Source organism: Trachurus japonicus, chromosome 21 (genome assembly GCF_045865225.1).
Source record: "Trachurus japonicus isolate A0001 chromosome 21, Traja_1.0".
Classification (NCBI taxonomy): Eukaryota; Metazoa; Chordata; class Actinopteri; order Carangiformes; family Carangidae; genus Trachurus; species Trachurus japonicus.
This window is the reverse complement of record NC_140927.1, coordinates 19194633-19221490: the sequence shown is the minus strand read 5'-3', so window position 1 is coordinate 19221490 and position 26858 is coordinate 19194633. Positions and strand designations below refer to the sequence as shown.

General features: G+C 43.4%; 1 protein-coding gene across 2 annotated transcripts in view; it reads right to left on the bottom strand.

Annotated features, from left to right (window-relative positions):
• Positions 1-1700: 1700 nt before the first annotated feature.
• anos1 (anosmin 1) overlaps positions 1701-26858 on the bottom strand; it is a 44308-nt gene continuing 19150 nt past the window's right edge. Inside the window, exons 3-14 of one of the 2 annotated variants that reach the window (XM_085766157.1) lie at positions 24872-24934; positions 24248-24470; positions 19858-20042; positions 19367-19496; positions 16876-17081; positions 15057-15201; positions 13519-13665; positions 7075-7163; positions 5737-5908; positions 5220-5434; positions 4369-4510; positions 1701-2886 (exon numbers count right to left, since the gene is read on the bottom strand). In XM_085766157.1, coding sequence (XP_085622283.1) covers positions 2828-2886; positions 4369-4510; positions 5220-5434; positions 5737-5908; positions 7075-7163; positions 13519-13665; positions 15057-15201; positions 16876-17081; positions 19367-19496; positions 19858-20042; positions 24248-24470; positions 24872-24934 — 1776 coding nt within the window. In that variant the 3' untranslated portion in view covers positions 1701-2827. Of the gene's footprint in view, positions 2887-4368; positions 4511-5219; positions 5441-5736; positions 5909-7074; positions 7164-13518; positions 13666-15056; positions 15202-16875; positions 17082-19366; positions 19497-19857; positions 20043-24247; positions 24471-24871; positions 24935-26858 lie in introns of both variants that reach the window. The other variant, XM_085766156.1, reaches the window with a different exon arrangement.

Here is a 26858-nt window from a genome sequence, read left to right as displayed (position 1 = left end):
TGAACTTTGACGAGTGTTACATCTAAATCGGTCCGGACGGTCCTTTACGAGCGCAAGAGCCTGCGCATGGATTCTGCTGATTCTGATTGGCTCATGAGAAGAATTCTGATTCTGATTGGCTGCCAGTGCTGTCAATCACAACGTGGGCATAGCCTCATTCTATTGGCGCCAACTGTTCGAATGAGCTGTCAATCACTCGAATCAACCAATCCGCTGCAGAGATAGAGCCAGGCGTAACTGCACCCAAATAAGCAGGTCAGGCAGCTTTACAGAGGGACACAGAAAGTAGTTGTTTAGTCCCTGTTGATTCTTTTTCAGTTAGTTTATGCAAATTGAAATAAAGATTAAACAATGGTTTATAGTGGCAGGTGGTTCTAAGCTGTGCCAAAAATGGACATTTTGGAAAGCTCGCCTGAATATTTTTTTCAATAATTTTGTACTGCTTCACTTTATCAGAATCAACCACTGCAGAGATAATGTTCATACATTGTACAATCATTTGATAGAGGTTTTGAGCTTTATTAGCATCATTCTGAAGGACACTCATCTAAAATATGATGGGGGGCGAATTATTTATTTTATTTTATTTTTTCTGTGCCATTTACTCTTCACCAGTAACACATATACTGAAATTTACACATCTTAGCAATTTCTATTTTTTCCCCTTTAGCCTACTATGACACCAAAATTAAATGCAGAGATATACTTATTTCATTATGGATATGCAATTTTTGACAAAAGGCCTAGAAAATAGGCTTAGTTTTTAACATGATAAAGAGAAAAAAAATGTAATAAATCACTGATGGGTTCTTTGCATGTTGTCATTGTGTTAAAAACTTAATCAAAGGTGTGTGTCTCTTGAAGTCCACAATGCTTTGCTTCAGATTTTAAGTAAAACCAAGGCTGACACTGTGATGTGAATACCCTGATGAGTGAGACTCTGACTGAGTGAGACTCTGACTGGTGAGGTTGATGCTGATATTCAGTGGTGCAGCTCGAGACAGTTTTTAACAACAAGCTCTTGTTCCTGTGGTGGTTGAATGCATGCCCCGTGGGTCACACCACAAAAAAGCATCTGCGGGAACAAAATGTGATGGCAAGCTCAACACATCCAGTATCTCCAGTGTGAATAAAGCTCTATAATACTGAAAGCACTATTAATAAGATTGTAATGTATAGCAGCTCGCCTGGAACATATGATAAAGGCACTGCAATAAATCACAGCTCTGCATGCACTGCTTTCAGGATTATTATTTGTGTGCTAGAAAAAAGGGTTTCATCCGACATCCGCGCATCGACTGCAAGGCTTAAGTCTCACAGTGTCACTCTTAGCTTTATTTTCTTGTAAACATTTCCACTTTTCATTTTACGAGGGTGAAAGGCTGCTGTGCAGAGGAGGGATTTAATGCTTTTCAAACACACAAGCGCTCTGAGAAGCAGAACATTATGTTGAGGGGTGCCCGACCTCGGCGATGGTAAATTCACTCGGGCTGTTGAGCTAGATGACCTGTTTATTTGGACTTTGCAGAGCGCATGTCTCGGGCTCCTGGACCGATCAGTGAATATGCTGTACACACACAGTCTGCCATGTAGGATTTTTACAGCCAAAATAAGCAACAGCAACTGCCAAATAGCAAAGGGAGGAGAAGCATGTCTATTTACTGATCGCAGCAGCTTCAATTAAACAAACAGCAAAGGGAACTGGTTAAGGATTATTTTATTACTTAGCAGTTTGTACAGTTTCTACCATGGAAAAATAACATGTAACATAAGACTGTATTTACAATTCCATTTTTACAAAATGTCTTTACAAGATTTTTTTGCCGGTTCAAAAGTTTGAGACTAAAACACACAGAACAGACACATTCACACACATCCAAACCAAACTTTGTAATACACACATAAATAAATATAGACATTCACTGACTGTTCCACGACAAATATTTCTACAGCCAAAGAACATGTACAATTCATCATTTCCACACAAGTTATAATTTCATTAATAAACATTACATATTACTCGCAATATAATTCTTTGTTAATCTGTTAATGAAATATTGCTAACATATTGAAAAGAGGTAACACAGCCATTATTTCATGCCAACAGAATGCTAACGGTTGTCATGCAAAACCATTACAAGCTTTCAATTTGAAGCAAGTAATTCATTTACAGTTTAAAAAAAAAAAAATCAAATGTACTACATGCAACATACTACGTGAAATATTCTGGGTTAGACAACGATGACTTTAGTTACATTATCCATCAGTACTGACTGTATGCCTAAGCGCCTCTTTAAAGGGTAACACAAAATAAATAGATGAGTTTCTACTTTTCTGTCTTCATGGGTTTGTTTTACATTTCTGGCATTTTCTCCCTTCCGTGTTCAACCATCTGAGATCATTTTTCCGAAGTTATTGTGTTTCTATAAACCGTGTACCAATTGCTTGTCATTAATCAAATGATGGAATCCAGCTGAAATGTTTAATATCGTATCAAAGCCTACAATGATGGCTGGATCGCAACAACAATTTTAGCGGGTAGTTTCTGCATCGTACTTTTTACCTGGAATTTCAGAACTTCCTTATGATTTCACTGTACAGACCAACCCGTCCGGTGCCTTGTGTCGTTCAAGAGAGAAGGGTTGAGAAGGAAAGCTGATGTGTTGTGGAGCCTTGAGAAGATGGACCCATATTTCACGAACAGGGGGGTCAGTTCATGGTCTGGTGCGCTGTGTTTCTGTTTCGGTTCCACACATTCCTTCCCTGACAGCCTGGAGCAGAGAGCCACTGGTACGTCTCCCCATTGGGTTTGCCTCCGCTTGAAAACTCAGTGTCTCTCTACTGACGGTTTCTGGTGATGAGAGTGGTGCTGCCGGAGTCTGGGCCCTAGAAAACACACATTATCCCACACACACTTTACCATTGAGAAGGCAAACACATTAAATAATCCTCTATTAATAATCTATCACTTACTATTACTGATAAACAGCATTGGAAGAAACACATTCCTGTCATTCTTCTACAGTAATGAGTAGTGTAAATACACTGTTGTCCATAAAGTTGGTATAAAATATTTTTTTATGATAAAATGATTGTGACAATATTATTTATTCTTCACAGATAACATGTATACTTGTCCAAACCTTATTGATCAATCTCTTTCAAACATATCACTATGACAACCACAATTAACCTTTATAATATGAATAAAAAGAGGAATGTGTCTGAAAACAAAATCTTTCCAACTTTATGGGCAACAGTGTACAATCATAATTATTGTGTGATCCATTTTGACAGATGTCTAGACTAACACTGTGCCACAGGAAGACCACAATAACAGCCTGCATGTACATAAATAAAACAATTTTAGAAAAAAAAACACAAAATCTAATTTCCCAAACAACTAATTACTTCAATGAAACCATTATTCAATTATGTCTTGAAAGTAACTAATTATGATCTTTCAGTAACATGGCCAACACTGCTGATGGGTAGCTGTGTTCATGATGCTGATAAAACAAAATAATGTGGAAGGAGCACAGCAACTTTCCTAAAAAGTGCTGATTGGAACTGTGGATAGCCTACAGCAGGAACAGCTGCTCATACATCCATCAAATAAGTCAGTAGTACCTTTTAATTATTTACCTTGAGCAACACTCACTTACTTTTTTCCGGGTTTTTTCTCTCTCCACCATATCACAAAGGAAATACCAGTGTTCTTAGCTGCAAAATGCTCCACTGTGTTCATTAGCTATAGCCACTATCCTTTCTGTGCTGGGAGGGTGTAACATAAAGTGGATTTTAAGACATCTCCCCTTAAAACAGCTGGCTGCTGTGGCTTAGAAACTAATGAGGGAAGCAAGAGAGAACCAAGACAGTAATGTTGTGTGGAATAAAAACAAACCAGTGAGCTGACAGACACCACTGATTGGTGTCCGCCATTGTACAGCTGGACTATATCTTGGCTCTGAGCAGTTTCCAAGCAACGTGTTTATTAGCGAGTTAGATTTTGTTTTTATTGGATAAAACCAAGCTAGGTGTTTCCCAGTCTTTATGCTAAGCTAAGCTAACTGGCTGCTGGATATAGCCTGATATTTATTGCTCAAGCGTAACAGTGGTAGCAATCTTCTAATCTACATCTTGGCAAGAAAGCCACTAAAATGTCAAAGTAGTGGGCCAAGGATAAATGGAATATCTACAGTATATACTTAGCTAACACACACACACACACACATGCTGAAACATGATGGAGCACCACAATATAGAAAAAATCTGGGAGATTATCACTTTAAGTGAACTAATTAAGGTACAATTTATAAATTCCTCAAGTTGTTTGACAGTAACAGCTGATAGCGACTAAGTACTCACGGTGTTGAATGACTGGTAATATGGTTGGGGTCTGGAAGGTCTTGACAGTGGCAGGACCTTCTCCTCCGGTTGTTATGACCTGCACCTCCAGTCTGTAGTAGGTGGACGGCCGCAGATTGGACACTACAAGTAAGTTATGATCCTGCCAAGAGAGGGAGGGGAGCAGCGAGAAGACATGCAATCAGCTGAAATACAACAGAACGCGCCTTTGAATTTGACAGGACACGGATTTGAATTTGGCTGACGACCAAGGGAGTATCAGCCGCATAGCTGTCTCTGCACAAGCCACAGACAAAAACAAAGACTTTGTTTTCATAAGGCTTGCTGTCTCTCTTCTTCGCTGCCAGCTTGATAAAGTGTGCGGTGGGTGGTTTTATTTATAGACGAGCTCCAGAGGCTGGGAGGTGCAGATAGGCGGAACGTGTTGTTGATGGAGAAGATTATGTCAAAGAGCGTCTTTTTTAGAGCTCTCGTGGAGGATGAAAGAGGAAGACGTGAAGGCAGATGAAAAGTTAGAGGAGGAGAACTTCCAGCAGGACACAACACTTCCTCAGATCTACCCCTGTGTCTGTCTACACACACCGCCGCTTATCGCAAGATTCATGCAAAGGTACCACAACAGCCTTATCCCTACATCAACCTCAACCTCTGACAGATGCTGTGAAGTGAAATGCTGAAGATACAGCATACTTCCCAGCTGCCAGGGACACGGTTTTTTTGAATATATATAGATGACAGCAAGGACCCTGCGGTGTATGGAAACATATTTGAAAACAGCTTTTACTACTTGGCCAGGCTACTACAGGAGTTGAAACAGAAACCATTCCTGCTTTAATGAAAAAAAGACTCACTGGAGGCAGGATTTGGGACTGGGAGATGATGCTGTTGGGTAAGCTGTTTTGCCGGCTCTCTGTGGTGATCTCAGCCCAGGTGACCTGGAAGCCTGTGATTCGCTGATGGGGAGCCACCCTGGAGACACGCCACAGGAAGCTGCCAGTGATGTTTCCCTCGTTGATGGAGAAGGAAGCTGTCAGGTTCTCTGGTTTTGCTAAAACCTTTGGAAGCCCTGGTGCTGTTGAGAAATAACTTGTGAGTTTTACAGGTTCTGTAAGGAGGATACAAAGTTAAATCATTTCTTCTTGTAATCTGTCCTTGTGCTAAGATAAGCTTATCAAATGTTACTTCTTATTTACCCTTAAGGCATAAGAGAGGTGTAATCTCACCTGACTCTTTACAAGAAATCAAATAAAAACACTGAGTTCATTACATCCATCATCATTATGATAAGCATAGCTGCAGTATCTTAGGAATGTGTCACTGTGACACTAACATCGATGCCCTTCATGTGTCAAACCACTGAACACTCACCCCCCTCCCCTGGGCAGGGGATGTGTTTGTGAGTCTTGCTCCGGATGGTAGCGCAGGATGGGGTGAGGAAGGTGGTGCTCTCATCCTTGGAGCGTCTCTTGGACTTCAGCATGTGAACCGTGACTTTGTACTTGCAGGAGAACAGCAGGCCCGGGAGGTTGATGTAGTTCTCCTGAGCCAAGAAACACATTATTCAGCCCTGATGACTTCGACATGTCACCCAGGTCAGCTCCCATGGAGCTTCAGAGATAATTAAATACACAGCGCCAGGGCAGATCACATTCCCACTCTGGCCTCAGGAACATGCCCCACATTATATAGGACCACAGTGAACACTCACATGGGAAGGGTTAGACCACCATTCTACTATTCAAACTGCAATATCAATGATTTCTTTAAAAGCTCTCCAAATGCAAAAACAAAGATGAACTTAATTAAGAAGCAGTAACCAAAGTGGATTTATGTGTCATTTGAAAAAAAGGCCTGTAAATCCATGTTAATGAATTGTGTGCAGCAGTCTTACACTTAACACTCACTTCAGGCTTTAATTATCTATTGATCTTAACAAAAAATGCTTTTCTCATCTCTTTTCGAGGAAACAAAAAAAAAAGGGAAAAGAAATCACGCTGACTAGTGGATTTAGATCTTGCATTTGTAATAAAGAGGTTCTACATTAATAGGCAGTCTCTTGAGAAAGAAGGCGTGTAGTATATTCTCTCTGATATGAAACAGCTTTGATTAAAAGTGAATGAGGCGCTGTGCTCACATAAAAGCACAAGCCTGGAATCCTTCCCAGTGATCTATAGAAAATGGATGTATATTTCCTAGCAACCAGAGCGCTGGTCCCCAAAGAATGCGTTGATTGCCATGCCTCTGCCATCCTGTATCAGCCTGAGCCCAAACAGTTAACACCCCCTCCCCACCCCCAGACTCCCCCAACCCCTACACAGACCCTATTGCACCCTAAAGGAAAGCCCCATGCAGGAGCTTCGCTGGAGCCTTTGGAGGTGAATGATCCCCCATTCTGGGAAACATTTTTTAAACTAAATGCGTTTTATTGGCCAACACACCACATGTCTGACCACACGAATGACTCATAACATTCGAAACAACAGCCAGCCATTTGCCCGGTGCAAATCCAACACAACAGGGCTACTTCGGGGCCGGGCTCACTCAGCGGAGTTGTTTTCTTTAGAGGAGCTGTCCTTTATAAGCATCAGACAAAAGCTTAGCCACGTGCTTTGCATAGCACAGGGCTGCTGATCAAGTCATACATCCGTGCACTCTGTGATCCCGCCATCAGTTTGGAAGTCGTGAGAGGTTTTGCGGGAGACTGACCTGCGTGACAGATTTCTCCAGTCCACGGGTCTCGTTGTGGTTGCAGTACTCAGGCATCCACTGGACGTGGTAGCGACTCACTGCTGGATCTAAAGAGGAGGGAATATCACAGGCAAAACTCAGTATTTAGATGTAGTCATGTGTTTATGCTTCCATAAAATATAAAAGTCATCCCACTTCATTTTGTTGAAGTATGTGCAAGTACTAAACTTAATAGTACTTTAATCCTGAGTTAATTACTGCAGTCAAGTTGATCTAATAAGATGAAATAGAGCATCAACAGAAGAACAGTGTCCATGTTTGATCTGTTCTGGTCTGTTTGGCTTCCAAAACAAGACATGTGGCTTCTTCTTGAGTTTTTATATAAAAAAAAATAATAATTAATGAACAAAAAAGCTGGTTTAACTGATTGAAAACCAATTGTTTCTTTTAGCCCTGATTATCATTACTGTTGCATTACTGTGTATGAAGGTAGGGCTAACTTCAATTACTATACACACTGTTGGTATTTAAATTTGTAATAATGCATGTTTCTATAAAAGTCATCAGAGGATTTCTATGTGAAATATTATCGTGCGAAGTGACTGGTAGAAAGTCATCACCAGATGAAACAGAAAGATAAAACACAAGGTTGGCTGTTTCATCCCTAAGCCCCCCCTCCCCACACACACACACACACAAATCACAACGTGTGTCCTTGAGAAACACATGCGCACATACGTAACTCCCTTCAGACAAGGTGCATTGTGTTGCCAAATGAATATGATGTAACTGCACTGATCAAATACATAAGCGTGAGAAGCCCCACCCTTCTCCCTTTGAAATAAAATGAGATAATGTGGCTTTTAGAAACTTCAAAACTGCACCTCAGCCCTGAACCAGTAAATACACTTGGTTATCTTTCACCACTGCAGCCACCGAACATGAATCTGATATCAAAAGACGATCTGTCAGACTGAAATGATTAACTGATGTGTATCTCACAGATTACAACGTTCCCCATCTGAGAACTGCTATCACTGTGTCTATTGTGGATGATCGTGATAACTTATGTCTCTGAAAATAAAAAAGAAACTTGAAAGCGCTTCCGTCTTTTTTTTATCTTTGCATTAGCTTATTAACATGAACCTTTTCCTTTTGTTCGCTGAAGGCTCAATTCCCCAAACTAAACTTTTTCTGCTTTGGCTTGTAAGGATGTTATATTCTCATCAGAAGGAGCAGGAGCCTGGTCATGCCAGGACACACTCGCTCTCCTCCGTTACTGTACAGTAGCTCCACATAAACTCATCATCAGTGTTTATCTGCCCATCACTCTCATCTTATGTTACTAGATTTATTATTCATTCGACTGTGTCGCTTGGATATGTGAAATACTTCTCCAATTAATAATTGAGTTATGCTATGTTCGCCCCTTGGCGGAGGCCTGCGTTGTAGTGGGGAGATAAAAGGGGTCCTTTGAAGGCTTAGACACAGATCTGGCACTTGGAGCCCCTGAGCTCTTTGGAAGCAGAAGAGAGGAATTACAGGGAACCGGGAAATCGGGGGAAAAAATAAACAAGATATGCCGTAGCTGGGTCTGACGGAGAGAGGGGAAGTGGTATGTAAAACACCAAATGGGACATGGAAATCAGGTAGAGAACAGAACCTCAGCGATGTTCGATAAATGGTGACTGGAAGCAAGCCTCAGAAGCACCGCCGCCACTGCTGCTGCTGCTGCTGCTGCTGCTGCTGCTGCTGCTGCTGCTGCTGAGCTGTCCATTGTCTGGGTGCTGGGCAGACAGCGATATATTATCTGAGCTGGTGTACAGTAAAGGTTCGCTTTCGTCTGCTGGAGAGAACCCAGAGGGCGGACTGCTTTGGATCACAGAGACAACTAGAAAATTTCCTCTCGGGAAATTTTGAATGGGCCACGGGAGCTACTGCGGGTTGTGCCATCTCTGTCAACATGGGAATCAAACCCACGATCTTAAGGTCAAGACAGAGCTGATCAGACAGACACATGATCATCTTTCTATAAGCACTGATATGGAGGAGCTGTAACCACATTAGGTTACCTGTGTGTGTGTGTGTGTGTGTGTGTGTGTGTGTGTGTGTGTGTGTGTGTGTGTGTGTGTGTGTGTGTGTGTGTGTGTGTGTGACTGTAATCACATGAAGCTGGCTCTAGAGTCTGTGTGTGTGTGTGTGACTGACTTGTCACATAGTTAGTTAGTAGCTGCATCCTGTGTCAGTCTGATTTAGCTGTGTCTGTGTTTATAAACATTTAAAACGAGCGCCAGGTGGATTGTTTATGAAGTTAACGAGCCCTGGCCTGAGGATCAAAGAGGTTACCACGGCGATAGGGGCCCCCGCAGGCTGAGACAGACAGAAACGTGGAGAAAAACAGCCATTTTCTGCCTCTAAACCGGCCTCACAATTAGGCTTAGCATGACAAAACGGTAACTCCTATCAGAACAAAACACAGATCAACGTTGCTCTAAGGACTTACTGAAAATTTCGGTACGATTTGGTGTTTCTACAGTAAATATTTTGGCGACGCTGGCAGTTTTAAAACATCAGGCCGTTCTGCTCCTCTCAGAAAATATTTGTATTGGACTCAATGAGGAGCAGGGACAGACGTGGCCGCACTCAGAGGCTGATTCTGTAAGTTCTGTAAGTCTCTCTGATATTTTGAGCACATGACATGAGAGATAACAAGTTTGTCTTACAAATTCTGAAAAAATTATGTCTGTAGAGTGTAAATTGTGGCCGTGGTGGCAATTTATCCAGAAAAAATACAGAATGTTTCTTCACTCTCTCCCACTCTAACCGATGATGTCACGCACTCTGACACGAACATTCCATGCAATACACACCCATTATAAACTCATAATTTCTCCAAAAATGATCATGGTCATTGATCAGGGATTGATCAAAAACTATAATGACCTATCAAAACGTGGAGTAATACGACAATACACAAGACTTGTGTCTACTGTTTAAAGTTTAAATGGAGTCTCTAGGTGAAAGTATGCCTGAGCAGTAGACTTTTGTTAAACTCCAATGATTGGTCTTTTTCGCTCTTTTTTTTTCGCCCGTCCCATTGACTTACATGCAAAATTTTTGCGCAGTTTTTCGCGACTACGTCGCGAAAAATTCGTAAACTGTTGAGAAAAGTAATAGCACAGCGATCCCGATCAGGACGCACGTTTTGATATATAATATGTCCTGCAACTCTTCGAGTTGCAGGACTAGTAGCACATCGAAAATCGGCCGGAAGTGGAAAAATAATAATAACTAGAAAAAGCATTTCCAAGAATGGAAATGGTGTGACTGCTGATAGCAACTGTACGCTGTTGCAGAATTAGCAAATAGTGCAAGCAGTGATCACCATACAAATGTTTGACCAAGGTCGGAATTGAACCCACAACCTCATGGTCATTAGACTTCCACTCTGCCTCTAGGCCACGGTGCACACACAGTTGCAGAGACTGTTGTCTGTTAATGATCTGCACACTGTCAACATCAAGAAAGCTTGAGAGTCAAGCTTGAATGACTTAGAATGAAAATTTCTGTGAATTTCAGGCTGAGAGCAGCAGTTTCAACATGAAGCAAGTTATCAGAAGTCAACAGAGGACGACTGGGAAAATAATTCACTATAATTGTTGTTGAGGCAAGAATTGAACCAGCAACCTTCAGGTCTCCAGACCAGCAAGCTAACCACTAGGCTACAGACAGAGACAGTATGTGAGGGGTAAAGAAAACCTTTGATAAGAGGATCACTGGCTTCTGCTTAAAAAAAAAAGTAAGGAATCGAACCCATGACCTCATGATCAATAAACCTTTACTCTGCCACTTCGCCACAGAGAGCACAGACATAAGCATGTTTCAGACAGAGTTGTGGAGAATTCTCAGCATTGGGCTGAATGAGAGCAGAGAGCTCCCTGGCTGCATTTAAAAAATATTTAAAATTATTATCTAAGTCTCTTTGCATTTTTGACCAGAATTTTAGCCAGAAGACAAGTGTGGCTACAAAACTGGAGAAAATAATTTGTCTAGAGTTTAATTTGCAGAAAAAGTTAAATATTTTAAAAAGTATAAATAGTTAAAAAGAGAAAAGTAACGCCGATAAAGTTCAAAAAAGCTGCACGTTTTGATATATGAATTGTTGAAATAGCACAACACCTAACACACTAACCATATGGCCACAGAGAACCTGAGTTACAATGAGCTTTATACTATGAGGAATCAAAGACTGTCCAATGACAGCTGAATAATTGGAATCAAAAGTCAAGCAATGATGTGAAATGACTGAGGCAGGAATCGAACCCGTGACCATATGATCACTAAACCTTTACTCTGCCACTCGGCTACAGAGAGCACACTGCTTTCAAGACTGTTGTCATTCATTGTAATGTGATGATGTGCTGCAAACTGGTACGAGTAATCAAGGAGATAACAAACACCTGTAACCAATTGAAGGTGGGGGAGGAGAGCAGAATTCAACATAACATAACAAGAATTCTTCCCTTGAATTCGAACCAGTGACCTTAGGGTTGGCAGGCAGTTACCCTACCCCCTACACTACAGTGGAGTTGTGAAGAAGAGAGGTTGAGACTTTGATGAATGTGAGATTTTTCAATGATGCTTAAAACAAAAATAAATTAATATAAATTAGCCACACCAAGTAAGAAGAGGACTTTTTTGTGACCTGTGACTATTTTTTGGTGAATTAAAATGAATTAAAAAGCACTTAACAGCAAGTTACAAAGTTGAGCTCCTTCTCCTGCTGATGTGAAAAAAATGCATTGAGCTTAATGAGAGCAGAGAGCTCCCTGGCTGCATTTAAAAAATATTTAAAATTATTATCTAAGTCTCTTTGCATTTTTGACCAGAATTTTAGCCAGAAGACAAGTGTGGCTACAAAACTGGAGAAAATAATTTGTCTAGAGTTTAATTTGTGGCCGTGCTGACAGTTTAGCCAGAAAAACTCTAGAATGTTTTTTTGCCTCTCTACACTCTGACACCACTCTGGCTCTGCTCGTTAGACGCAACACACACACATTATAAAGCTGAAAAAAATCAGAAAAAGTTAAATATTTGAAAAAGTATAAATAGTTAAAAAGAGAAAAGTAATGCCGATAAAGTTCAAAAGAAGCTGCACGTTTTGATATATGAATTGTTGAAATAGCACAAAGTATGAAGGACTAGAAGAAGACCGTAAAAAGGCGGAAGAAAATGGCCAAACAGAAGAACAATAGTGTGACTGCTTCAGCAGTCACACTAATAATAAGAAAAAATCCACACAATAACAGTAGTGCCCGGGCTTCGCCCGGGCACTGGTCCCTGCAGCTATTTCATAGCTGTTGGGACCAGTGCCCGGTGCGATTGCCCGTGGCCCTAATGAGTGAGGGTTTAATCGTGGTTCAGTTAACCTGTCCCTTTTCTGTGTCACACAAAGCAGACATCCAGAGAACCATCTGTGCATGTGTGTGTGTGTGTGTGTGTTTACAGTGGTGGAACGCAGGCTGTCAGATTCAAAGCCAGCGGTCATCCCTCACACTAATGAGTGGCAGTGACACGCACTCTGCAGACCAGCGCTGCGAACAAGAGGCAGAAAAAGAAGCTGGACCGGGATTAACTCCGCTCTGCAACACTGTGATTCCCAAGCCGCGCTCGACCCCCGTCAGCATCACTCAGCTCTCTGAGTCCAGGCCAACCTTGCGAACAGCTCTGGGCCAACTCTATCTTCCCCCTCGCTCTCCCTCACTCTGATTCAGCAGTTGGTGTCTCACCAGGCCTCTCCTTCAGCCAGGGTTTGCATTCTTGACTCTAAGATGTGGAGTTTGGCTTGGGCGATGACATATATTAGTAACATAACATAGACCAGTGAATGGGACTTGACAGGTTACCCTGAGAGCATGGTTTTCAAGGTTTCCATATTTCCACTCTGGTATTAACAGAAGGGTTGGGGAATGGACACCGCTGGGACAGGCATTCCTATAGGCTTTAACCCCTTGCGGTGGTGCAACCCACTGCCGTTTCTGTTCCCTATGACATCAGGTCTTGTAAAACAAAATGGGCTGCTTCAACGCTAATGCGAGGGTGAGGATCTATTAAATACAGCTGTCAATAAATCCCATTGCACGGCTCCGGCTCTGTGTGTTTATTGTTCTTTACTGAACGGTGGCTCCGCTCTACCAGCCCATGTGCAGCTTTACACCAATTTGCCCAGGAGTCACATTCCCAGCTCTCACAAAGACACATTCTTTCATACTTAACTTCACTCTCTATTACATTTGCACCATCTGATGCCATGTTTATGAAAGCAATCTTCCATTGTTTGCATGACTATGCCTCAGTCATAAGACTTTCTTATGGCGTTCGTGTCTCATAGTGATTGATGTGCATAATGGGGTGCTAATTAGATTCTAACAAAGCTATAAATCAATATGGTAGAGTGCATACCTCCCCGGTTCTTCCAGTAGACACGGACCTGCAGCTGGCCATCCTGGTAGAAGGGCGTGCCTACCTCCAGAGGGCCAGATGGGCGTTTGGCCAGGGTTGAACCAAGAGGGGATATCTCCTCCTTCTTTGACTTGTGCACCGATTTCACTGAGAAGAGAAAAGGAGAAATGTTTGCTGCTGTAGCTAAGACACAGCGGAGACTGTGTTGTGGCAGACTCTCCAGCATGGTAACAAAAACACACAATTATTTCTTTGTGAAACCACAGCAGTTACAACACGTTCTTTATGCATAGATCTGGTGTAATTTGATGGGTACACACAGCTCTAACACTGCCAAGGTTAGAGGTTCAATTCCCTCTAGAGCCACACATGCTTAAAATGTACACACTCGCGCCATTGAAGCTCGGCATGTGCTTCCGAAGCACGCCGCGAGCTCCGGATGACTGCAGTCCTGTTGTCAGTGTACTTTGGCCATTCCTGCTTTTTTTGCAACTCTCATGATGATTGTTTGCCTGAAGACTCGGTAATTTAGCAAAACCCAGCTCTCAAGAAAAACAAAACAAAAGAAAATTGGATCTGCTCGGTTGGTGCAGCCAAACCCATATGGATCTGCAATCACAAATACAGCTACAGCTCCATCCAGGTTTTTCTTTGATTTCAGGAAGTGCATGACCCTGCCTGTGACTCCTGATTGCACCTACCATGCTATCTGCATCAGAGTGGGGACTTAATCAGCACTAAGGTGCTTTGGCTGAATGTAAATTACATGTATATTATATATAGTTTAACAAGAGTAAGATCTACAGCCATGATATCAGCTCTGTGTGGCTGTGCAGCAACATGCTTATGTCGGCATACAGTTACACTGCTAATATGCTAGTGCCTATATGTTTCCCACTTTCACAAACTTAGGTAAAGATGTGAGCATTTTCACTACACAAAGTGCAGCTGGGGCTGATGGGAGCGTCACTAGCTTAATTTTTTGAACCAAATGAAGGTTTTTACATGAGTGTGGCCGTGGAGAAAAATCAAGAGATTAAAGTTGTTAAAATTCACTTTGAGTAGGACTGTACCAAAAATCACGACAACACATAGCTGTCGAGACCTTTCCCTTGAAAAACCACAAATATCAATCTCATGATGACGCTACAGGCAAAGTCAGGGGGATCACCAAAGGCTTTAGGATTCATCTCCTGGGAACTACAAATGTCATGGCAATCCATTCAACACTTTAATAATAATAATCGACTGACAATGTCATCCCTAGAGCTGCGTCGCCAGGGTGCCCAAAAAATATTATTAAAAACAAGTCAGTCGCATTTGCATGCATATCCAAATAGAGGTATTTGTGAATTTGTGAATGTCCTGCTCCTACACAGAGCTATTCCCTCTATTGTAGCCTATAGGTGCAGATATTTGAAGCCCGTAAAATCCGATCTCATGGTGGTTCAGTTCAGCAAGGTTTAATTGTCTGCTACTCTTTGAAAATGGCAAATAATAATAAAAAAAGACAATTAATTATAAGCACCAGTGTTTACCTGATTCATTATTCTGGCTGGTGCTGAAGTGAAGTGAAGCCTTGGAGCTCTTCAGGCGCACCTGTCCCCAGTATGTGACAGCCTGCAGCTCCACAGTGTATGTGTTGTTTTGCTGAAGCCCCTCCAGATCCACCCAGTTCTGAGCCTGTGATGAGAGAAAAAAAAAAAAAAAACTCTAGCATGCTGGCATGTGTACGTTACCACACTGTCACTTGAGCCTACTTTCAAAGCCCCTGTCACCGTCCCAGTCATAGTTCCAGCTCAGCTCAGCTCAGCCCGGGCCAACTGGGGGCCTGTGGGAAAGCCTTTCCTTTATTGAGAACACATGCGGAGTTGAGGAAGGCACCGTGGCGAAGAGATAGCCTTCAGGGCCTTGTGAGGGAGCCATGTTATCAGAGCCTCCCAGGGCTTCCTCACTGTGTTTGACTTCCAGCATTCCACCATCAGCGTGAGCTTGATGAGTTCTTGTTATTGACTGTGCGTGTTTTGACATTCCTCTACCAGCAGGCTGCTTTCAAAGCCCCGAGGTGCCAAAGTGGAAACCAGTAGTACATGTGTCAATAGGGTGTCTGGTGTCTCTTACCTCTATCTCCTTGGTGCCACATCTGCTCTACATTTCCAAAACTAATTCAGGAGAAGACACTATAGAGGTGTGTGTTGACTGTCTAGACAATCTGTCTTTTGGTTCTCTCTAATGAAACACTACTCAGAGACACAGAGAGATACGTGCTATCAGGCCAAATGTTACTGGATATACAGTGCAAATGTCCACATTTATTCAGTCACATTTATCGTCTGTGATTTAAGACGAGAGTGGCGATTTATCATATGATTTCTCTGTAACGTCAACCAGTGTTTGCATACATCAATGTGTCATTTCTACAGAGAAACTAAAAAAACTTGTTTGCAACACTATCAAAATGTTTTTCTTTGGGTTCCCAACTTGCCCAACTTGGGAAGCTGAGCTGTGTGAGCTCTTAGCCTGTCTGTTTGTTTGAGCTTTTGTAACCAAATTATATTTATCCTGTCTAGGTAATCGCAGGGGGCGTGGGGGAGTTTGTCTATGTGACATGCCAGAAAAAGGGCAAAGGGCCATGAAACCTCTTCTCTCCATCCAGAGTAAATACTTGAAAATGTTCCAGTATGCAAACTTAACTGATGCTGGGAGTCGTGAAGGCTTTAACAATAATACTCAAGAGGAAGATGAAAATGTCTCTTGGATGTTTTTAGCTGTCCTGTCCCGTTTTACTTAGTCGCAACTTGGTCTAAAAATAATGTATCATGTAAAAGATAATAACAGTTTAGGAACTGGGACTGTAGTTGCGTAACAACCCAACTTCTAAGCGACTGACTTGTATGTTAAAATAAGTAATAAATAAATGAAGCCATATTACAACTAAAATAGCTGAATTGCACAATGAAATAAGAAGTAAGGGAAACAATATGAATGTAAATTGTGATATTTAAGAAACAGAGACCTTGAAACTATGATGTATCACTTTAAATGGAGCTATTTATCACACTTAATGTGTTTTCTTTCAAAGCTTAACAGTGCGTTTAAGGGTTCTTTCATCAGTATAAGGAATCAAAACAAAGCCGCACACATTGCACCAATCTGTGTATGATTGATAACCTTGCAGTAAATTAAACTCCTATTCCATGTTTAGCCATTGCAGGCCATCGTGGATGTATACAGGGATTTGTTTAGGCTGGAGGAGAAGATGCTGAGATAATCCTGGACCAGAGTCTGAAGCCTTAGAGAGAGGAAAATGGGGGAGAAGAGAAAGAACACATCACTAAGACAGGACGGGAAGATTACCCCGTTGGTGGTCTTTCTCCTTTTCTTCTTGGATGGCACCATGGACTTAGTGGGCACAGTCCAGCTCCAGAACACTTTGTAGTGATGTATGGGGATATCGGGCTCCTCCGACAGGGTCCAGTTGAGACGAGCTGTCACCAGGCCTTCGTCGCCCAGTGTCACGTTGGTGATGCGCAAGCTGGTTGGGGCGGGAGGGGCGGACGGATCTAAAGATGTAGCAGCGACATGGAAACAACACTGTCACAGTGTGAACAGATTTTAATACATCTGCAGGCATTTAGGGAGGAGGAAAAAGAAGGGTTCAACAAATCTTGGGCGAAGGCAGTTTTCTTCAAAGTATAATTTCAGGCTGAGATACCTTTCACCACTTGACAGTTTGCATTGCAGCTGAGGAGGGAGACCAGTGTGACACTGTGTAAAGTAATTAGTCCACCATTCACAATCCGCACTGAGATGTTATGACAGGTGTCATGTCACGTCTATGACAGCGTTCAGCAGGACCGAGAGCGCGGGTCAGAGGTTAACAAACACATGCTGCTCACTTTGGCTCCGCACTCAGCATTCCTGCACTCTGTGTGTGTGTGTGTGTGTGTAAGTGTGCGTGCGCAAAACGAAAGTCGGTTCTGAGTTATCCATGTGTGCTGCGACCCAGCCTGCTGCCGGCTGCTGATGTCAGCCTGGTGCAGGAGGAGAGGCAGGGCCACATGCCAGACGCCAGACCAGAGGGAATAGCCCTGTAATGAGAAAATGATTCACGCCACAGCCCAGTTGGCTCTCCTCTCCACTGCCCTCTCCCACCTGAAACACATTTTATCCAGTCCAAAAACACAATCGGTCACATCGGTTCTCCATACCAGCTGATGTTGGCCGCGCAAGATAAATAAGCAGTCAGTTCTTACAAATTGCCCCAACAAAGTATAGTAGTGCAAAATTGCAATCAGATGATATGGCCCTACTATATAAATAACAATGGCATGACACACCGGCCAGGAGCTCATCAACTCCATGACAGCTCCCATCAATCTATCAACGTTCTGGCACTGATTGGTCTGATTGGAGATCAGTTTCCATCCCTGCAGCTGAATCCTTTTCCCACCTGGTGTCTGGATCTGTCTGACAGCCATCCACAACACTCTGGGGAGCAAATGTATGACGAAGAACTGACAGGACAGGTGAAAACACACACCCACAGATGCCAACAAACTCTTTACTTTTTGTCTTTGGCACAGTTTTTAGTGTTTGGCAGAACATGGTTTGCACTTAAGACCTCTGCCAGTTGTAAACAACTTTATCTACCCTTAAGCTTTATCTAAGTTACTTGATGTGCACTCTGATAAAAAAGACACAGCACTCCACACAATGTAGATGTTTTACATATGAATTCAAAGCTGCTTCCTGAGCCATTTATTCTCAATATATGCGGACCAGCGGGCAGATAAGCTCTGTCTCTACATGTCAAACAAACACACTGTATCTGATGTGAATCAGATGCTATCTAGTCACAATATTATATTGACTAACGCGCGAGGCCTGGGAACCACACAACAGTTGGCTGTAACTTTAACAAATGCCATCTGCAACACAACGTGGCTATTTAGTGTTATTCAACACTGGAAAATGCAGGGAGGGAGAGCTAAGCTGTGACACAGGACGCCATCAGAGTGCGTTTGCACTAATCTGTGGCAAAGATCTGAAGTGCGTCTTGGTTGCGTCACTCCCGCTGGATGCAAGACAACACTTGCATTCATTTGAAACCTGCAATATCCTGACTAATTCAGACGTATTACATTTTATGTGGCTGTAAAGAAGCGGGGAAACCCTTCCTTTGAAGACACAAATGAAGATCTGGTTGCACCGCAAAGACGAACACCCAGTCATTTCTCATTACTTTGCATCGACATGTATCAAACTCTCATTTTTAGCACGCTGGCTAAATGTGTGGAAACTGTGGAGGGGGGAATACTTATTTACAATTCAGTTTAATACGGCAAACTAAATTCAGTTTAATATGGCAAACTAAATTAATTCAAGAGTTTAATGTATGCTGCGTGAAAACCATCAGTCAAAAGTGATAAATGTATATTTGACTTTGTCATATTTAGTGTATTGCTGTTTAATGGAGCTATGGAGTTTGGCTTAGGAGGGGATCACACAAAAAGATGAATGCTTAAACGTGTTTTTTAGGCCTCTAAAGAGGCGCAAGGTGCAAAGTGCAGCCAAATAAGAAACTATTTTCTTTTTCAAAACAATGCTGATTTTTTCCTAGAGTTAGATAAAGTAAGCTCAGACAACATATTCCTATAAACAATTGTTTTTTCTGCTAAGATAAGGAGTCAAATCCGGTCTGAAAACTCTTTCCCAAGGGCTCCACCTGTTCCAAGGTCTTAACCATAACAAATGTGGGGGGGGCAGAGGGTGTCAAACAGGAACTTACATACAAAGCAAGGCCACACACACACACACACACACATATGTAGATACACACACCGACCTCTGGAGGAGCGGAAGTGTTTGCTGGGTGCAGTGAAACCTCGGGTCCCGTGGACATTGACTGCAGCAACTCTGAACTGGTACCATCTGCTGGCTCTGATGTCGGCCAGTTGGACGCGCTCCTCTGCAGTCTGAGAGACAGATGGGGGGGGGGGGGGGAGCAAACCACAGGGGTCAGGGTTCACGCAGGGTCACAGCCCCAATGTGAGTTTGCTGCCACATCAGTCATCTGTGTGTTTCTCTTTGCCAAACTTTCAAAGACACTGTGACTGGGAGGAATTTGCAACCGCATGCAACAGACTGCCGGTGCGGTGCAGCACTTTCACAGCTGTAGCACGTGGCACGCTGAGGACACGTGAAGCTGAAATACAAATCTCATCAAAAGAATGACACAGACAACACAACATTTGACAGCATCTAAAAAGGGCAAAAACCGTCTCGCTTCTCACTGCCGTGCCTCAGTCTTTTAGATGTCTTTCATGTCTTTCCTACCTGTGCCACTGTTTCCCACTCTGTGGCATCGTCCTCGCTGGGATGGATGCCATAGTTCCAGCGGCGCTGCACCACATAGAGGACAGGCTCCACGGATATGTTGAACTTGGAGGACCAGCGGATTTCCAGCTGACCCGACAGCTGCTCCAAAAACACCAACTCTTTCCTCGGCTTCAGAGGGACTCCTAAAAGTACAAGCAGGGAAGACGATGCCGTGACGAGAGTTAATACCACCACCACTGTGTGGAACACTATAGGTGAGCTACGACATGAACATTTGTTGTTTTCCCTCCGGTGAGTGAAAGTCAGCTGGAAAGATAAACGACACACTCAGAGCTGGACAGATATAAGATTTGAAAATGAGACATGACCTCACCGCAATAGATTTAATACATGCTGTGGGTCAACAGCATCATCTTTCTAGTGTGACAGATTGTGATATTTCCTGGCCAGAGTGATGTGTTTTATTAGCTGCGCTTCTTAGTAATGATACACACAGTTTGCATTTAGGTATGTGAGATGGCACGTACGACGTATCTCGCTTTCTCTCTTTCTTTGTCCCTCTCACACGTGCAAACACACACATATAGGTGAAGTTAATTTGCATCGTTGCACTTCGCGTTCAGCCTTTCAGACAAAGCTGATGTGGCCATGTGTGATAAATTAGAGCTCTATTAAGTGCAGGCCTGGGACAAACACACCGCGCCAAGTCGGACCGAGTCGCTCAAGTGAATTTATTGCAGTGGAGACGTAGTGAGCTGTTGATTGAGCGTCGGGCACAGTGATAATGAGATGGAGATTGGAAAAGCGAGTTTGAAAGTACAGGAGAAGGCTGAATACATCCCACAGTTTTCAATAAATCACCTAGCACTCCAGACCATTATGTTGGACCTCTGTCGCAGCCGGGCGGCCCACCACCGCTCCGGCATTTATAAACGGCATCAACACACGCTCAAGGCTACTGCACAGCATGTCGGTAAACAACATAATCAAGACTGTGTGTTCTGTATGCAGAGCGCTTGATCTACTTATATTTCTATTCAGTCTTCATACACACCATGTTAAAGTGATTGAATGATGCATATAAATCCTGGAGGATGGAGGAGGGTCCTTGAGCCACACGCATAGAGAGTCAGTACTTTGTTTTGTCCCGCTGATAACAGCTTTCTGCATACTAACAGCTGGGGGTCATTGTGCTGTGGTTTCACAGCTCCACAGCCAATTGTGTGTGTGTGTGTGTGTGTGGGTGAGAGTGTGTGAGAACAAACGTGTCTCGCTTCCTGCGCAATACTGAACACCAATGTAACCACAGCATTCCTCCTCTTCTTTCTGTCTTAACTCATCTTCCCACAAAAGTCACACAAGTCGTCCGGCACGGCACAAATCACAGGCGCGCACATAAAAATATGGACACACACACGCACAATGTCGCTCTTCCGCAATATGTGGGAGGGAGGGAAGGAGGGAGGGAGGGAATTGAACACACTTTCTCTCAGCTTGCTCCTTCCAAAGATAGCTTTGGGTCAGGTTGGATCCAAGAATCATAGAGCGTTCATTTTTCAATGGCCACACGCTTACTCCAAAGCATGATGTAACTGCTGCTGAAGCACGATCAAGAGAACGGCATCCATTCATGTGTTAATCATGCCAACAATTACACTCCAGGAATATAATTCTCAATACTCACGCACATACTGTCATAATCACAGCTCTAATTACCGGGGTTAAGGAAAACACTACAAATAGTGCCTGTAGCACGAGGACTTACTGTAAACTGAGGTTGGCTGACAGACTGATTAGCTGACTGACTTGTTGTGACAGTGTAAATATGACTCTGGCAGAATTAGATTTCATACCGACAATCCACACATTTCACATTTTGTTTTAACTACCTTCCTGGTTGTTCCCTTTTTTTTCCACCACCTTTCACACTGTGGTGTAAAAACTGTGCGCTGCCTTTGATCGGGAAGCATCGATAGGAAATCGAGTTGTATCACACATGGTGCAATTTCTGAAGACGGTAAGAGAACCAGAGAGGAAGATACAAAAACAAAACACGTACCAGGCCCTGACAAACCACTTATTTCATAGGCACGCAGCATCTGTAGCACACCTCTGCAAATATATCATGATGGGTAATGGTGTCAGATCTATTTAGTGCACTGCACACCAAAAGCCCAGTGGGGCTCCGGCGTCTCAGAGATCCTGAACACTGCTGTTTCTCCTCTATCAGGGACATACACACGGGGCTGGGGACCCTAACCTGTACACACACACACACACACATACACACATACACACATACACATACACACACACACAACCACACACACATCTGAGAGTGATCTCAGTGGGGGAAACGCTCCATTTCTCCCCGCTTGTGTTTGCTAATGGCTTCCAGCATCATGGCTCATCACGGAGAAGGCTGCATACACACTTGTGCACACACAGAAACAATTACGCTCTTCAAACCATGAGCAACTAATTAGACCTTTAACACCGAGGACCAGGACCAGGAATTCCACCCGGACTTTCACCGAAAAGGGGGTAAACGGGGTGTTGACGGCAACCGGTCGTGAGCTCAGGAGTTTGGACTGAATCAAGCAGCAAGGAGGAGAGGAGGTGGTGTTGGTGGTGGTGTTGGTTGGGGGGGGGGGGCAGGCCACTTGATGTGAAGGTCTCACAGTGCGCTGAATGCTTTTCATTGACTGGGTCGCCTGTACTGAAATTTTCAAGGTTACGTGCTCAGGCTTTCATCTTTCCCCCGATTAACGTGCTGTTCACCTTCAGAGCATGACATCCACCGTGACGTCCCTCAGGATGTTTCCAAATCAAATATAAATACTAGCATGCTCCTCTGTGCGTGCGTGCGCGTTATGTGAACGCGCGTGCCCCGGCTCAAACTCACAAATCACACGCTCCTGCCTCTCACTACTAAATACAGTAAAAACAGGCTGACTGCAGTGCGTTTTCAGAGCATACACAGCTACAGTCGCTCACTGCAGCAGTTCAAAGCTTGATTTAGACTCACTGCTCTCACTTCACAATCTCCTCAACTTTGTTATGGCCCCGGGCCGCTGACAATTGTGTGCTGATAGTGTATATAATGCAGTTCCAGCTCCCATCTCCAAGTTCAGGGGCACTTGGTTCTCTCACATAATGACTCGGCCGCCTTGGGCAGCGCTATTAAACTGTTTTACTGGAGCAAAGATTCTTGGGTACATCCGTGTCTGCGAAACCCTCAAGCTTATCCAGCAAACTCAAGACAGAAGATATATTCCCATTTTAAAACAGAAACAGCATAAGGAATGTGTGGGTGAAGTGCAATATAAAGAGATGAAATAAAGATTTATGATTCTCCGTGACTTGTCAGAAAATTGTGTAAGAAAATCTGCAATCTACGTCACCACCGGGATCTAAAAAGAATGTTTGACTGAGAGGGGGATTAATTGGTTCAACGCTATTTATGAAAATTATGCAAACTGCAACACTTAATCACATTAAAAACATGACGTTTGTGTTGGACCATTACCAGATAAAAAATGTCAGTAACTGAACAGGAGAAATAGAGATGGATAGAGAGTATCAAGGATTCGGCTGATGAACCGTATTAATCCGATCCCCCTTGGAAACAGTGCTGGGCGGTAATTAAATACACAGACGAGTGTTTGAATACACAGACACTTAAGTAACTATCAATCCACACATTTTTGAGTCTGGCTGTCAGCATGGGCTGCACTAAAGCTCTGTTACTGACATGTTTATCTTCAGTCTTTCCAAATCTTTTCGTCCTGCAGTGTACCGGCAGGGGTGCCATCCTCACAAACACATGCCGTGCAATAAACTAATGTTTAAAGACACAACACTTTGTTGCAAATTCTGTCAAGTTTTCATATTTGACATTTAATGGAAAATTTAATGAGACTAATGAAACATGAAGTATCGGGTTTGAATATTTCATTCAGTGTAAACAGAACAGGAGCTGGATTTCAGAACAGATGTTTTTGAAGTTAGTAACACATTTTATGGACTTGGTTTTTGACTTAATTGATGGTTAGCATTCTTTAGACTGTAGACACTCAGTGTATTTACATTCAGTGATTGCCTCTCATACAGTAGTTTACAATCTAAGTGGAAGAGACTGATGTGCAGGAAATAATGCATGTATATAATCCAGTTTTGATAGGTTTAATCTCATTTTGTTGATATCAGTCGCTGTGTGTACTGTTTGTTTTTCACATTGTGAGCATTCAGTTTAGTTGGGTCACTGACAAAGTAGCTGCCCTGCTGTCATTTGTATTATTGTACCAACCTTTTACCGCCAGTAACAACAGGTGTCAGATCAACTAGGATTTTAAAAATTTGAGAACTTCTTGCCGTTATCTGTTACCTTTGTAGAGGTTTTTTGGGAGCTGGCAGGTGTGACCACAGCCATTGGAGCAGCACTTTTTGACAGCCGAGCACTCTCCATCCTCCTCGCAGCTTTCCACGCAGGCTGCTGCGAAGCCACTGGCCTTCTCCGGGGCCGGACAGTCGCCCTGCTTCACTCCCTCCACCGACTTCAGGAACTCGCAGCTCGTAAGACACTCGTAGTGCTTCTTGGGAAAGAGCGGCTAAGGTGTGGGGGGAGAAGAAGAAGGAGGAGGAGGAGGAGGAGGAGGAGGAGGAGGAGGAGGAGGAGGAGGAGAGGAGGAGGAGAGGAAAAATACATGTCAGATACTTTTTAAGACCAGTCTGCCTGGCTGCAAACAGGCAGCTCTGTGAGCTAACAGGGATTGTCCTGTTTACATTTCAGCTTATGACTCACTGGAGCGGTAGGTACATTCAACAGCTTTGATTTAGCCTCACAGAGAGAAGGTCATTACAGAGCAAAAAAAAAGGGGGGGTTACTTCACACTCCTCTCCTCAAACTTTTCATCTCATAGAATTTTCCCACTGAGCCTGAAAAGCTCAAAAACGCCCAAAGTCGGTGGTGGCGGCGGCGGCGGCCACTGTATTTGTGGCAGTAACATACCTCACATAAATCCTGGCACTGGTTTTCCTTCAGGTCCCAGGATTCCTTGCAGGGCTCCAGGCACTGTGAAAAAGGGAGAAGAGTGTCAGTTTCTTCAAAGAAGCAGCCACATCAAAGGGGCCGCTGCTGTGGAGATGGTGCTTTCTGTGCTCAAACGCAGGCAGGGCAGGCAGGAACCTCGCTCAGCCACTTCCCCCGCATGTTCTCATCAGCTAGTCACCTCTTTTTTGTTACAGGTGCCCTGCTAAACAACCTTGTAGGAAAGCAAACACGAGGCAGCGGGGTTGTTCCGTTATGAGCAGACAGGCGCACCTGTCAAGTAAAAACTCCCAGCAGCCCGCTTGGTGAGAGATTTCCCTGCTCTTCATTGTTATCCTGCCTCTTCTCTTCTCTTGCTCATGTCTGGACCTGATACACTCTGGCACTGGCACTAAACGCCCCTCTCTCTGCTACACTGAACAGAGAGTGCTTAATAAATGATACACTTGGTTTAATGTTCTTGGGATTCCCTTTTTTTTTCCTTTTTTTGGAAACACGTGGAACAAATTTACTGAATGTCTGGCATAGGCAAGGGATAAAAGAAAAAGCCTCAGTGTGAGTGCAGCTCAGAGTCTTTTTGCCAAACATAATGGGATGATAAAACTTTTAAATGAAAGTTTACCAATCTAGTCAAACTCCCCTTGCTGTAAATACAACAACTCACCGCTGACTGAATCAACCTCAATAAAAAACCAATGTGATATAACACAAAAGTCCATGTATGTCCAACAGAATTAGGCAGATGCTGCCGCGGGGGAAAGGGAATGTGTTCAAATGGGACCGAAATGAGCTGGGGTCTCATGCGCTGGTGTGAAAGAGAAGAGCAAGTTCAGTCAAAACAGACAAACCGCTGCCAGGCTGCTTCTGTGCTGCACTGGGAGCAGCCCCAAAACCACACCAACCAGAAACCTGCCAAAGTCACTTATTCAACTGCATTTAATTCAGTCTCCTGCACCGGCCACAGCACCGAGACAAGTCGCAGCAGAGCACTTTCAGCACCTCCACCTTCATTCATCATCCTGGACAGTCCAATATGTCGGTCAGTGACCACGGGGGAGATGTGGTAGAGTAGATATATGGAGATCATCAGCATCGGCGGATACACACACACGCGTTAAACCGGAATAAGGGACTTACTAACTTGGGGAAGAAAAAAAAGATGATGCGGCCAATCTGCGGTGTTATGTAAGGTACAGTAGAGACAAGTGGTTAAATGAGGGCACCTACTGTAGACTGCGTTTGACATAAAGATGATGTAAGAAATTTCACCTCTCAGTCCGGGAGGCCAGGACTGCAGTTTAATTCACTCATTAGCCAGCTCTGTCATTATTATGCCATTGCCAGTGAAAAGTTTATTTGCTTTTTATGGAGTGCAGTGGACGGGCGCATGATGAAACATAAACCTCGCTTCTGGAGGAGCATGCTGCAATCAGGACCATGCACACGCCTGCCAGCGCTCAATTACACCGGAGCTTGGGCTCTCTTTCTCTCTCTCTGGATCGCCCAGCCTCATCTCAGGCAACCGTGATCCCCGAGTGGACAGTGTGCTGAGTGTTTAACAACCGGCTCTTCAGCGCAGAGGGCGGAGGAGCTTGGATAGAAGGGTGTTTTTTTAATTACTTCACAGCAATATAGATATCACTCCAGTGATATAAAAAATATGTGTTAGAAAGGGGGGAAAAAAATGTGAGACGTTTGAGGGAGAAAAGTTGTTATGACAGATGAGAGCTCCAAAAGAAACTAATGTGGTTTCCATGGAGCTGATCAGGTGAAACCGCTGTAACACCTCAGAGATTTAAGATGACATATGATCTCGAGTGCACTGTCCAAGTCCTGCCTCACCGTCTGGAGAGGATGCGCGAGTTTCATCATCATCTGTTATTAATAATACGGTGACCTTATATCATTAATTCTGTTCTCAATTGTGTCCGCTGAGAGCAAGAGCCTG